General features: G+C 38.1%; 1 protein-coding gene across 1 annotated transcript in view; it reads right to left on the reverse strand.

Annotated features, from left to right (window-relative positions):
* The window catches only part of SLAIN1 (SLAIN motif family, member 1), a 71,662-nt gene that overhangs the window by 44,354 nt on the left and 11,536 nt on the right, over positions 1–15,772 (reverse strand). The window contains exons 2-3 of the mRNA XM_008572527.1: positions 15,668–15,770; positions 443–582 (exon numbers count right to left, since the gene is read on the reverse strand). Coding sequence (XP_008570749.1) covers positions 443–582; positions 15,668–15,770 — 243 coding nt within the window. The remainder of the gene's footprint in view (positions 1–442; positions 583–15,667; positions 15,771–15,772) is intronic.

Consider the following 15,772-nt stretch of genomic DNA (forward strand, 5'->3'; position numbering starts at 1 on the left):
ATGAAGATTATTTCCCAGTCCATAAAGGTTAGGACTTCCAGTGATATGTCTAAACACTGAAGTAGTTCAATAAGGTGGGTGCTCAAATTCCAGTGGTACCCCAGTTTCCAGCCATGCAACTTGTTACCAACCCCAGAGAATTGAAGACTGACCCATTTTACTTATCAGTATATTTACAAACAGAAAAAATACAGGGCGGGGGGGGGGAGATGTGTTCCTATGTTATACACAAACTAAAAAAGCTAAAAATCTGGCTACAAAATGTAACACAAAACTAAGTATACCCTATATGTTGAATGACCCTGATGTAAAATGAATGGCATGCAACAGCTGCACCTCATAGTAAGGTTTTCAATTGAACTGGCTATTCCAAAATCAGCAACAAAAACAGAGCTGAGAGTGGCGAGAGTTGGAGAATGTAAACGCACACGTTCACAATTACCTTGCTCCAGTCTAAAGCACAGGGAACGTCTGGCTGCTTCCATCTCTGGAGTCGGGTTATCTAGGACATGTCTACACCACTGCAAAGGATTCAGGGATTTCTCAGATGGGGTGAACGTCTTTGAAGAGCCAACGTATAACCTTAAAAAAAGAAATCTACATTATAGGTATGACATAGGTATAGAGAGAATACCTCTTTTTGGAGAAAACATGTATTTAACAGTTTCTATGGAAACAATACTCATATTTGAGTACTTCAAGTAACAAAAATCATTTTTAACAGGCAAATATCCCCGAACAGAATATGACTCTTTCTGTAACCTCATGAGAAGAACTTCCAAAAAAAGCCTAACAATTTTCCCTTTAACTGTGTTTCAGAGAGTCAGAGGTCAGAGGCTTTTGCTGCCGATCTAGCTGTGAACAGGCACCATGATGATCTTCTCACTTCGCATGTCTAGAAATGAACATTTGCATCTCTCTCTTCTGCAACAGAATCTGATATAAACTTGGGCGAATGGATATAAACATGACATGGCAAACAAGGCAAATCTTATTCATTTTTTTTTTTCAAACTCCAAGCACAAGATTAGTTGTCTGTTGATTCTCTTGTCTGTTGATTCTCTGAACCCTTAAGTAATCAAATATTTCCCTCATTTCAAATCTATACTAAATTTGGCTTCTTTTTCATTAAAGCCAAACAAGCAGCTTGAAAAGATACACTTTATAAAGACCTCACTTTCAGCATCTACACTGTTACACAGTAATGGGTAGTATTCAAAATAACTACCTGGAGGCACTGCAAGTTATAATAAAGGTTTTCTCTTATTGATATGGTATACGATGGTAAATTTTAGAATATTTTCAGTGATAGGGTTATACAAAAACGTTTACCTTGAGGAATAAAAAGTTAATTAAGAAGTAGGGGAAAATATCTCCCCGCAATTGCTGGTTCTAGTAACTGACCTCACTAACCTAGGCTTATTCTAATTACAAATCTCATTAAAGTAACCCTCCTTCAAAGTTACCATAATTCTAATGAGCACATTATTCTTGAAACAATGTACTTCATTATTCACACTTTTACTGTTCTAGACAGGACTCCCACCTATTAATTTATCAGTTATCAAAGATGGTTAAGGAATGTACTATTCTTTGGCAAATTATTCTTATGTATCAGGGTTGGCAAGCTTTTTTTGTAAAGGGCCAGCTAATAAATATTTTAGGCTTTACAGGCCACACAATCTCTGTTGCAACTATACTCAACTCCACCATTCCAGACCAAAAGCATCATAGACAATATGTAAATGAATAAGCATGGCTGTGTTCCTATAAACTTTATTCATAAACTGAAAGATAAATTTCTCATGATTTTCACCTTTAGATTTTTTCCCATCATTTAAAAGTGTAAAAACCTATCTTACCAGCTGCCTTGGAATAAGTGTCCCCCCAAAATTTGACCCCCACTGTGATTGTTAAGAGGGTGGAAAATCCTATTGAGGTAACTGAAAGGTGAGTTCTTGATGAGATGATTAGATTGTAGGACCATGCCATAGTGAATGGATTAATAACGGTGGTCAGGGGCGTGGTTCTGAGGGCTTTCAAAGGAGAGCATGAAGAGTCTGTCCCTCTCTCTGCTCTGCCATTTCGAAATGTGATACCCTGCCATCACTGTGGCCACCACCAAGGCCTTCACCAATTATGTTCCCTGGACTTTGGACTTCCCAGCCTCCAAAACAAAGCAATAATTTTGTTTTCTTATAAACCACCCAATTCCAGGTATTTTGTTATGAGCAACACAAACAGACTAATACACCCACTATACAAAACAGGCAACAGAACTGATTTGCCCTTGGGACACAGTATGCTGACTCCTGTTGTAGATGAAGCGTCTAGAATATCTCTCAGCTGACTTAACAGTAATTCCAATATATCTTTCTTTCCTCAGTGTGGTCCATATTCCTGTATCCATCAACAGTATATTCAACAGTATGTTAACTAGTTAGAAATTCATATTTCTAGCTTCCGGTCAAGATTGCGGAATAGATGGACCCCCGCATCACTCTCTCTCACAAATCAACCAATTAACAACTATTAAAAAGTAATGACAGCCAAGCTTGGGCCACTAGTGCTCAGGGGAAGAGGAGGAGAGACCTGTGGAGTGCAAGAAGGCAGGAGAAGCCATGATGAAAGAAAGAAAGAACCACTCCGACCTTTCGAATCCCGGCCATTTCCAGGCTGGAGCTGCTAAGTGCACGGAGCAGAAGCTGGAAAGAGCAGAAGCTGGAAAATGCCGCAGCTGTGCCCTTCCTATGAAGTTGCTTGGAAGTGGCAGGGGAGAAGAGGGCCTTGGTGGCCCGCAGACCAGCAAGACTACTAACAAGGTTCCCGTGGACCCACATAGGTGTGAAGAGCCAGAACTACTGAAAAAAAGGAGCCACTCTGAAGCCAGTGAGTCATCACAAGGGACCGGTGCACAGCCTGTTCCATGGGAAATGTTTGGAGCACGGGCAATGGGGTAGACGGGCCCACGGGGAGAACACTGGGGCACAGCAACGACAGCTGATCTGCACCCCAATCAGCATAGGACCACTCAGTGGAGACTGGTCAGGAAAATAGAACCACAGGGGGTACACTTTTCTGAAAAGATTCAGGCCCAGACCAGAGTTTCCACACGACCTGGGTATACCAATATCACTGGCCTAGAAGTACCTATAAAGTCAACCATTAAAACCTGAGCTGCACAAAAAGCATTCCTTAGGGAATCAGCAGCAAAGCAGCAATGTAGCTCAACCACAGAGCTCAAGTATTGGTCCCCACAGGAAGATCCCCTATTTTAGAAGTAAACAAAGGACAACTAATTAGTTCCAGTGCAGAGTTCAAGCAGTAGGAACAGCAAATAATCCAACACAGAACTGAAAGAAAAAACTAAACACCCACAGACCAGAGACAAAGTTTGATATTAACTAGTAAAGGTCTCACATCACCAAAGAACACCTATAACACCTAGAAGGACTGCAATTCTCCTGGGCTACAAAGCCAGGGAGGAGGGGGGGTTGGGGGCCTCAGCCACGCCCCCCGGCATCACAACCAGCCCAGCGACAACCACTAAGCCACTGTAGGAAGCTCCTTGAGATCCCGAGCTGGGGTGGTGGGTGGCCAAGGGCCTCAGCCATGCCCACCCCACCCCCAACACTCATAACCAGCCTAGCAACCACCACCAAGCCACCACATCCCAGGCTCTCCTGAGCCAGGGCAGTGGGGGGCGAGGGCTTCAACCACACCTCTGACATCTGCACTCAGCCCAGCAATGACCAAGCTACCGCTGGAAGCCTTCTGGTCTCCCCTGCAGGAATGAATGGGGTACCACAAGTCTCAACCCCACCCCTCCTCCTTCCTCCTTCTCCCACCCTATTTCCTTCCCATCTCCCCTTTCCCCCTCACCCCGCAACTGCTCCGCAACATCACAGAATGTAAAAAAATATTAATAAAAAAAACTTAAAAAGAAATTCATATTCCTGGGCCCTACCTCAGTCTTAATATGGCAAGATTATTACCTAAGTAATTACATAAGTAAGTAATAATACCTTCCACCCTTCCTTGCTAATAGGCCTCTGAACTGTCCAGGTACATTTCCCTAGTCCCCTAAGTAAACATTAGTCTAAGACCAGTCGTTCTCAATATTTGGTGCATCAAAATCACTTAAAAAGCCTGTTAAAACACAAATCGCTAGGCTACACCCCCTAAGGTTCTGACTCAGTAGTTTTGAGGTAGGGTCAAAGAATCTGAATTTCTAAACTTCCCAGGTGACGCTGGTATTACTGGTCTGGAGCTCACACCTTTAAATGCATAGGGCTGAGCCATCATGGGAATTCCGTTGCTCCCCTCTGCCCAGTGACTGGTTTAGTGCAAGCCCTGGACACAGTCCTAGCCACAAAAAACTGAGGGGAAATCATCTGATAGACTTGTGGTCAAGTTTTTCCTCACGTTTAAAGGGTTCACAAAAAAACCAATTATGTGATCCCTACAGGAAATGAACTTTAAATATAGAAACACAGGTTAGTGAAAAGAAGGACAAGTAATTAAAAACAGAAAACTACCCACAAAGAAAAGCCCAGGCCCAGAGGGCTTCACTGAAGAATTCTCCCAAACATTTAAAGACAATACCAATTTTTCACAACCTCTTCCAAAAAATTAAAACAAGAGGGAATACATACTAACATTCTATGAGGTCGGTTTTACCCTGATACCATAACCAAAGACATTACAAGGAAAGAAACCAAAGATGAATATTGCTCATGAACGGATGCAAAAGTCTAAATATTTTAGCAAATTAAGTCTAACAATATGTCAAAGGGATACTTCATTACAAAGTGGGGTTTATCCAAGAAATGAAAGGTTGGTTTAACATTCAAATATCAATATAACTTAACATATTAACTAAAATAGAAAACCATATGATAATCTCAATAGACAAAAAAGTGTTCGGCATAATTCTGATAAAAATTCTCAGCAAATCAGGAACATGAGGAAACATTCTTGATCTGATTAAAAGCATCTACAAAAGCAGCATACTTAATGGTGAAAGACTGAAGGCTTTCTCCTGTTATCAGGAATAAGACAAGGATATTGGCTCGCCTCACTTTTATTCAACAATCTACTGGAGGTTCTAACCAGTGCAATCAGGCAATAAATAAACATTTAGACTGGGAAGAAAGAAATCTGTCTTTACTTAACAGATGACATAATTGTCTATGTAAAAAATTCTGAGGAATCTACAAAAGAAAGATCCTAGAACTAATAAGTGAGTTTAATAGCAAGACTATAGGATACTAGATTGATGTAGAAAGTTAATTGCACATTTTTCTATATTAGCAATGATTTTTAAAATTTTACTTTTTCTGACAAAATATGTGCAGGACCTGTACACTGAGAACTACAAAACATTCTCAAAGAAATTAAAGGAGACACAAATAAATGGAGAGATATACCCTGTTTAGGGTCCAAAGACTAAATATTGTTAAGATATTGATCCTCCTTAAATTGATCAATATAACTAAAATTCTAATCAAAACTAGCAGTCTTTTCTGTAAGAAACATAGAAGCTGATTCCAAAATTCATATGAAAATGAGAAGATCCTAGAATAGTCAAACAACTGCTAAGAAACAAAACTGGAGAGCTACCAACTTTGACTCTTATGACAAAGCTACAGTGATGAAGACAGTCAGTATGGCATAAAAATAAATAGATCAATGGGAAATATAGTCCAGAAACAGAACCACACATATATGGAACACTGACTTGTAACAAAGTACAGACAATTCATTGAAAAAATGGTAATCTTTTGCACAAATGGTGCTGGAACAAAATGAATATCCATATGCAAGAAAGTGATCTTTGATCCATACTTTACACAATATCCAAAACTAACTAAAAATAGATCACAGACAAAAAATAAAACTTGAAACTGTAAACTTTTACAAGAAACCATATGTGAAAGTCTTTGTGTCCTTACATTGGCAAATACTTCATAGATACAATTTCTAAGACTGAAAGCATGGTCCATAAAAGAAAACAAATTATCAAATGGAATTTATCAGAATTAAAAACTTTGTTCTTTGAAAGACACTGCTAAGAGAATGAGTAATAATCCACAGATTGGGAAAAAAATACTTGCATACTCAATGAGCAACTGAATTTAAAAATGGGCAAAAGATCTGAATAGACATTTCACCAAAGAAGATCCTTTGATGAAAAGATGCTCATCATTAGTCATTAAGGAAATACAAACTAAAATCACAGTGAGATACTACCACATACCTACTAGAATGGCCAAAATTAAAACTAGACAGGAAGTGTTCATGAGGATGTAGTACAACTGAAAATTTCATTCAGTGCTGGTAGAAATGTAGAATGACATAACCACTTTAGGAAAGAGTCTGGCAGCTTCTTAAAAAGTTAACATACAAGTACACCTAATTTCTATGAAGCATCTTGAGTCATTAAGTATTTACCCAAGAGAAATGAAAGCATGTGTTCATTCAAGGACTTACACGTAAGCGTTCATAGTAGTTTTACTGGTAATAACCAAAAATTGAAAACAACCCAAATGGCCATCAAAAGAGAAGTAGATGGACAAACCATGGTTATATCCATACAATCTAATGGCTCCCACAATAAAAACGAATGAACTATTGATTCATACACAGTCAAATTTCAAAATAATTATCTGGCTTGACAGAAGCCAGAACAAAACAAACAAGAAGTGTGCATACTTAAAATTTCACTAATGTTAAACTACAGAAAATGCAAATTAATCTATAGTGACGGAAACAGACTAGTGGTTGCCTGTGTTGGAGGTAGGTAGGATCAGAAGAGAAGGAATGAAAAAGGCCACAAAGAAGCTTCAAGTGCTGAAATACATACAGTACCTGGATAGTGGTGATGCATGGGAATATGCATATGCAGAAGTCTATAAATTATACATTTTAAATATGTGCAGTTTATGTATTATAATTCAATAAAGTTTATACACTTCTTTAAAAAATTATACTTAAAAAAATATTTTTAAAATATCCTTCTGTAAAAAAAAAAGTCATAAGACAGGAACTGACTGCTTCGTGCCAGTGTTCTTAAGATGTAGGACTCAGAGCTGCCATCTACCTTGTGTGTGTGGAGAAGCAGGTGCCACAGCCCTGACAAATGACCCACTAATTTGTCAACTTTGGAACTTTACTTATCTCTAGACTTTTTAAAATTAATTTTCCTCATTGTTTATTATACACACAAACTCATGTCTCTGAGCCTTTGCTTGTTGTCTGCAAATCTCTCTCAGGTACCATCTGAAGCTGCTATCTGAAGCACTGTTCTTTCTAGTCATTACTCCAGCATCCTATGGGATAACAGTTGGTATCTTCTGCTGCTAGGAAGCATTCACCAAACAGCTTTGCCTACAGACTTCACATACTCCCACCTTCTTTTTTTGATAAAGTCTTTTTGGTTTTTGTTTGTAGGGGAACCCCAAAGGAAGATTTCTTTAATCTCTTGGGACCTATGTAATACAGTTCTTTCATTTGGCCACATAGCCTTACAGCATATTCACAAGCAGTGCTTGCTTCCCAAAGGCACATTCAGTTGCTAAGTGACCCACTAGGCCATCTTCACTTAAGCAGATTTCTCCTTCATACTCCATCATCCATCCCTGCTATCTGGTACTATGTCTCACCCCAATCCTGTGTTTCATAGAATGTGGGGATAATCATGGCCCTGAAAGTGGGGAGTTCAGTTGAAAGTCTGCATAAGGAATAGCTAGAATCCTAGATGTTCTCCTCTACCCCATACAGCCAGTCCCACCAATCCTCCATCACAACCTAAGATCAGAGACTTACTATCTGAACAGGGTGATCCAGAGAAGCCCTGACTTCAGGCACACCAAACTTAGCTGAAGGAGGAATAAGGCACCTTAATGAACTAGAGACTAAAAGTCCATAACCCTGGCCCCATTTCTCTCTTTACATTCCTAGAATTGACTGCCTTATATCTCCCAGGAGTATAGAAGGTTTATGACTAGAGAAACATATGAACTGAAGAGAACACCAAGAGATACTGAAACCTGGACTGGCTACCTACCCAGTCACGAGCAAGCCGAACCAGTCAGAGCTCCATGGTTTAGATGAGCTTTAGATCAGCTTCAGTACTTCCTTTGAGATGAAAAGACAACCACTGGTGCCAAATATTTGGAATACTCCTTTTACATAAAACACTGAGACTAAAAGTAGAGGAAAAAAGGAACTGAGGACAAAAACAATTCAGGAAACAGATGAAAATTCCAAGACAACTATAACTGATATCATCTGAGAGAAAATGTTGCAAGAGACTAAAAGTAGAGTAAAAAAGGAACTGAAGACAAAAACAATTCAGAAAACAGACGAAAATTCCAAGAAAACTATAACTGATATCATCTGAGAGAAAATGTTGCATTCACACACACAAAACATAGGATGTTAAAAAAGAAATAGTTTCTTCATTCTTGGAAAATGAAACTATCATAGCAGAGACAAAAGAGTCAATAAATGAGTTTGGAATATCAAGCTGAAGTCTCCCAGAAGCAAAATAAAGACAGAGATTAGCAATGGGAGAAGACAAATAATAATATTAAATGATTGTCCCAGGTTGACCTACATGTGACTATTACAAGTTCTTAAAAAGAAAAAAAAAAAAGAAAAAGGAGAAAAATTTATTACACACACACACACATAAAAAAAAGGCACAAGAATTTCCCAGAGTTGAAGAGAGGCCATGGGATTCTAGAGTGAAAGCACCCACAGATGTCAAGTACAACAACTGAATAGAAAGACCCATACCATGGTACATTTTAGAATACTAGGAATAAAGAAAGCTAAAGAAAAAGTCAAAGGATTAGATATCCAAATCACAATGCATTTCAACAGCTAGAACATAATAGAGGCTTGAACAAAATTGAACAATGCCTTTGAACATGAGGGGAAATGAATGACTTAGACTTTACACCCAGCCCAACTATGAGTCTTATGTGAGGGTATAACAAAAGACATTTTTTAAAAGTGCAGGATCTCAAAGTGTACCTCTCATGCATGTCCTCTTTACCATAAAGCTACTGGAGGATGTGACCCACCTAAGAGAATAAGTGAAACATGAAGACAAAGGGCTCAAGAAGTAAGGGATCTGACATAGGCAAGAAACTGAAGGAATTCTCATGACAATAACACCATAAATCCAGCCTAGGAAGCAAACAATAAAGACTGGAGCAATAGGATTAAGAGTTTCAGAAGGAATGGCACTACGAAATAAATTTTTAAAAACAGATTTAAGTGATTAGGGAAAATAAATGTAACATACACTTAACAGGGCTCAGCTAGTAACAATTATAATCATAATATAGACATTAAATATAATTTTAAGAGAAAAACTATAAAATCCATGATGAGAAGAGAAAAAAGATATGGTGGTTGGGGGGTGAGGAGAAAAGAGCTAAGTCTTCAACTTTCATAACAAGACCACAGATCTCTAAGATTCTACAAGTATAAAGGCTATTTAGAAATAAAGAGCAAAAACAGAAGAGTATAAGACGATGCCTATGTGAAACAGTAGGAGGTAGAAAGGAGTAGAGGACTACAGCTTTCTGTAATAAGCCTTGCTATACATGAGGTTTTTTAAAAATTACTTACAGACTATTCACTGTATTATTTTAATAGTACTGTAGAAGCACTATGCAAATGCATGGCATTAAGACAGAAGTGATCATTTTCAGAGTCAGTCTCCACACAATGTGTCCAGGATAGCTTTGAGGCTAGTATTTCTATGACTAAGGCTAGAGCTGTATTTAACTTTAAAAGAAAAAGGGTACTTATAGAGATTATGTAGCTACAAACTGCTTGAGTACAATATATCTACAAAATTACACAGGGAAAACACTGAAATTGAAATTTAGGTAAAATTATTTCCCTTACACAGCTCTAACCTTTTAAAAAAAATTATAGGGCCGGCCTGGTGGTGCACTGCTACAGTGCACCGCTTGGGAGCGCGGCGGCACTCCCGCCGAGGGTTCGGATCCCACATACAGACCGGTTCCCGTTCACTGGTTGAGCGAGGGGCGGGCGCAGCACCGAGGGTTGCGATCCCATTGCCGGTCCCAGTCTGGTACGGGTGCAACACTGAGGGTTGCGGTCCGTTGCCGGACACGAAAAAAGACAAAAAAAGGAAAAAAAAAATTATAAACATCACCTTATTCACTGTCATTACAATGCCAGTAATATGTACAATATCTTATTTTTGCCATCATTACTATAACATACCTCCTAGTGACTTAACTATTCTTTCAACTTCAGTAGTTTCATTAATGGTGTATTGGAATCTGCAAGAATATTTGAAAAGCCTCAATCTAAAATTTTGGAATTCTTCAAATATTAGAAAAACTACCATTTGAAATGTCACTTTCTAATCTTCTTTAACTTTTCTTCATAACTTTCAAAAGCACATGCCCAGAAACTATTATCCTTCTCATAGAATCCCTTCTTTTCCACACTTTTTACATTCTGCACTCCCCTACTTAATACATGTGGTATCACTGAGAGATCAGACAATACGAAACCACCATAATAACCCTGAATGTTTCAAATGAAATATTACAACTGTGTAGAAAAGAAAAAAAATCTGTTATTCTCAAGAAGACATTTGGTTCTAAAGTCATCCTTTTGCAGATTATACAAAAACAAATGTCAAAACAAGAAGTATACATATTTGTAGACCTATCACTGAAAAGCAATGAGGTAATTTTCAGACAAGTAATTTTAAGAACCTTCAATAGCCAGAAAGAAAGCATTTAAAGGAAAGCTAAACCATCTACACTGATAAGCCCAATCAATCTTCAGTTCGCTTAATCAGTGTTTGATTCACTAGCACATCCTGGGATCAAAGTGGGCAGCCACTGCAAAATTTAGCACCACTAAGCTAGTAAAGCATTGAAGTCCAAATTCTAGTTAATGAACTGTCCTATAGCAAACTTTCTCTCCACCCCACCCTCAGTTTCTAAATTTCAATTTCAGTGTTTCACTACAGTGTTTCAAAGTTACTCGTTTAAAACACACATCATACACTTCAGTCTACTCCATTTGCTCCTACAAAACACTGCATTTTCAATTAGCACTGTCAGAAAGTGAAGCACCCTCTGGTCTTTTCACTGAAAATCAATTATGCAAAAAACAGTTTAGGTGGTCTAATTTAGCTGTGCCATATGTATAGCACAAGGTGTTCAACAGCTTTGATGAAGAATTGGCAATGATTTTAGCCAGCTGTCTAGGGTCTTGGTATTACACATGGAAGACAAATATCTCATTCATTAAATTTTCCTTAATTTGTTCACATCACCATTTTCCCTTGTATAATTAACAACTTTTTCTCCTGTTCTTTCCAGTTCAGTGAATTTAAAATTCCTGCCACATCTCCTTTACATAAGTCTCAGTATTCTGCTAATTGTCACTCTACTAAAATAAAGCCCCCTTATGGCTGTATTTTACATTCAATAACGTATTTTTATCTTGGCATTTCATTAAAAAAATGCCTATCTTCTTGACTGAGGTATGCAAGACCTGACTTATCCCAGCATACTACACTATCTTCAGATAGCTATGCTTTTCCACCTGTTTTCTAAGTCCATTCTGCTTTCCCACAGTACAAACTGGAGTTTCTCTAACTTTGACAATGCACAAATACATTTAATATTTCTAGAACATACGTATGTAAAACTGAAACAAGTTTTATCAAAACAAGTATTGTGTTATAAGATGCAATGAACTCTGATTTTCTATTCACTGTACTTTAAAAAAAAGATGTTGGTCAACCCACTAAATTGACTTTATAACCCACTGATGGATCACGATCTAGCTTGGGGGTAAACTATTAATGGTGTACACACTTCTGAATCTGTGTAAATATTCTGAGTTTCAGTCTGAACTCTTCCAGTATATGTCATTTCACCTCAGAGCTCTGTTCAACACTGAGATAAGGGAGCTGAAACAGGTCATAGAAAGTTCTAGTATGCAGTTAATGGCTCCCACTGCCACTTGATACTGATCTGACTTCCTCTGACTACCCAGGTGCTTCTCAGCCTGATGACACTGGGAGAGACATGGATCTTAAAAACACTCCTATAAAGACTGGAATATCATCCAGTCACACCACGTCCCAAGTATGCATCAAGATTTTAGTACTTTTGAGCTTTTTATTTGCTTCTGATACTCATACTTTACCCTTTTACTTTCTAGCCTATGGTCATCTGGAAAGCTAAGGCTGTCAAATTAGTAGTAATACAACTGAGGAGTCAGCATAGTACAGTGAGATGTGAAGTTTCAGTATAGGGCCATAATAATTGGACTTAAGAATTAAGGTTCTGGAACTGCCATCAATTTTAATTTTGAGACATTTAATTCTGGCAGCACTGTGCTAAGATAATCAGGTTGTAATACAGCAAAATTAAATACTTTAAACTTAATTTAGATAAACATGTGAAGAAATGATTGCTTTGTTTCAAAGCTTTTTATCAAAATGAAAAGTAGAACACATCATTCTTAAAGTATCTTTTAAAAAAAAAAAAATACTACCTATAAGGTTAAATAATTGTTCAGGAAAAAGACCTAAGAGACCTGATCATTCACTAACAATAAACTATCATCAAGAAAATATTGGTTATATTATTCACAATTTTCCTTGTACACAATTCTGAGCCAAATTTTGTTCAACTTATTAATAACAGAATAGTTATATTCTTAGGTTTTATTAGAAAAGATATGCCTATATGAAAACTTCTAAACTACTCAATGATTAATCTACATTAGCAAACTTTCCTGAAGATATGGCATTTTAGCAAGAAGGTCACCTGATCTGATAATTAATAAACTTTCAAATGTCAATTTTATTTAGCCCATTAGGATGAAATAAAAATGCATGAAAAATTGTAGGTGACACAATTAACAGTAACTTGGTCCTTAATATTGTTATTTGAACAAAGATACAATTGTACAGGGAGAAATGAAGCTACACTGACAAAGATGTCCAAGATACGTTCAATGAAAGTTAACTATAAAAAAAATTGATGTATAAATTTGTATATTGATTTGCATAATTGTGTTTTTATCTTGCAGGATCTACAGAGTGCTAACAGGGTTAATTCTGAGTCATGGTAACAGATTGGGAACAAGAGAGAATTTGTGACTTTATACCCACTTCCATGTTTTGTTTCTTTGCAATGAAAATATAAAACTTTTAGTTAATTTTTTAAAAATAATCAGATACTATATACCTACTTCAGCTGTTTCTTAGTAAACATAGGAAATAAAAATAAATTGTCATCTGCAACTATATCAGGAAATCCAAATGAAAAAGGACTCTTATTTGTGAGACCACAGGACAAGGACATGTATATAGTTTGCAGTGATAAACTTCACAGTGCTTCGCAAGCATTCACAAGTGGATTAAATTTTAAAAACTAAACTATGTTGATTTTTTTCAATGTCAACATGTTGCAATACAAAAATATCTTAATGTGTAAAATGTTATAAAAAATCTATAAATCAGGTAACCTTAAAATTTTTAAGTCCATCTCACTAAGATTAATGATCCCTCCTTGTTTTTCCACCTGGGATTCTAATCCTACCTTCTTTTTGAGGAAGATCTATAAATAGTGTGCCATTTGTCCACAGAAACATTTGTAAAGCATCAAGGCACTGATTTGACTTATTCACCTACATCCTTGACGAATGAAATTAATAGGACCTGTTTCAGTTTAAATTTGCTTCAAACCATCTGAAGGACTAATGCTAATCCCACTAAGGTGATTAACAGTTATTTCAATGCTATTTAGAAAAAAAATAAACTACAAAAGGAAAGCCAAGATATCAATAGTTGGATATAACTAAGTATGGTATAAGTCCATTCAAAAGAAAATATTAAAACTATATGAGCTATTCAAGGTGCTTCATCACAATAAGCTTTAAAAACATGTTAATTTTTTTAAGCGTGTGATTGATCCCCTATATCTCCCCGGCAAAACTACAACTGAATTTCCTTCCATTGTTTAGGACATGTCATCAGAAACAGCCAAACAGGGACTAAATCAACCTAAAATAATTTGAAAGTGGCATAAAGGCTTATAGTTACTAGTAAAAACCTAAGAACCATCATGAGAGCATTCTCCAGTACCATATTCAGGCTGAAAAGGAGATTACAATAAATCTTGGGCTTTACAAAAATAAAGGTGTCACTTCTAAAGAATGGCGTAAAGTTCCAGAAAGTGGTGACTTGATTTTACAACTTGAGCTACCTGCACAGCTGCCAAAAAGTACTAAGGAGGAAGATGGAAATGTCCCTGAAAGGCTTATTATAGCTCCATATATTTTGATTTTGATTCTTGAATCCAACCAATTAGTTAATGTACTTAGCTGTTAGAGTTCTCACATAAAAGAATGTAAGGGAAAAGAAACATTGTAGTTCCCAGTAGGAAACAAGTAAGGTTCTCCACCTCCCATTCCCTTCTGTGTAATCATGCAACAGGAACACAAAGTGAGGGAAAACGAGCTTGGAAAAACTGTTAGGATCCTTAATAAAACGACTGCACCTATTCTTATGTCACTGCTATGCAGAGGTAAATACTGTCTATTTTCCTTGCATGAACCCAAGTCCCACCCTACCTGAAGCTTATACTTATCTGACCATATCATACTACGTCCAGTGACCAATGAAAACCTGCCAAACAAAAGAAGCCAACCATTAAATGACTATTACTCCATGATCAAGGAGCAGGAAAAATAGAGAAATGAGATCCGACCCTCCAAACTCATTTACTCATGGAAAGTACACAGAGCTAACCAGTTATCAACTGAATAAATACTGCAGGACTCAAGTTTTCTGATAACTTTAAAAGTTTCCAAGAAAGTAAAGTTTCTCTAATCTTACTTTTCTTCAATCTACAGTTTATTTTTAAAAGTTAAAAAAAAATTTTTTTAACCTAGGAACCAAAGAAAAGTGTCTTCAACCTGCTCGCTCCACTCCCTGAAAAGCTTTCATTTCTGACACTGTTACTGATGGGAAGGCCACTGAAGCCAGCACATTTAAAAAAGCAAGTCAGTCTGAAAAAAAAAGATATCAATGAAAATGCGAAGAAAGGCAGCATACAACTGCACAACTCCGACTGCAAGAACAATCTCTAAGGACAGCTCCGTCACCAGGCGGCTTCAGGTGCCATGGGAGGAGGACGGCACGCAAACCCTGTCCAACGTTCGTTCGGAAGGAAAGAACAGTAACAGTCGCAGATGGAGCCCAACCCCTACCCATCCCCCGTCATCCCCTCAAAAAGACTGCGAAAAAGAGCGGGACTGAGCAACAAGACAAGACAACGTGGATTCTGCAGTGAATGCTAACGAGCTTGGGGCCTGATCATCATCATGGGGCAGAACGCAGGGCAGATGGGGGAACCACTTCATCCCCAGTCGCGTCAGCCGGAGCTATGGGAGAACAGGTCCCTCCCTTGGTGAAGAGCCTCAGCTCGTCGCCCGGCTCGGCACCTGCTAGGTCACTCCATGCCAGCGCCACTGGGCGTTACAGGCGGCCGCGAGCCCCACCCTCCTTTCCTTCCCACGCCCACGCGCGCAGGTTCCCGGAGCCTCCGAGGCCGGGGTCGGGGGTGCTCGGCAGTACCAGGTGTAGTCGTCCTCCTCATCCCTCCAGGCGGCCACGCTCTCCAGGTCCAGCGGCTCCACCTCGTCCAACAGCGTGGCAGGCGGCGAGGGCGGCGCGGCGGCT

Source organism: Galeopterus variegatus, unplaced genomic scaffold, assembly GCF_000696425.1.
Source record: "Galeopterus variegatus unplaced genomic scaffold, G_variegatus-3.0.2 Scaffold802, whole genome shotgun sequence".
In the NCBI taxonomy this organism is placed as follows: Eukaryota; Metazoa; Chordata; class Mammalia; order Dermoptera; family Cynocephalidae; genus Galeopterus; species Galeopterus variegatus.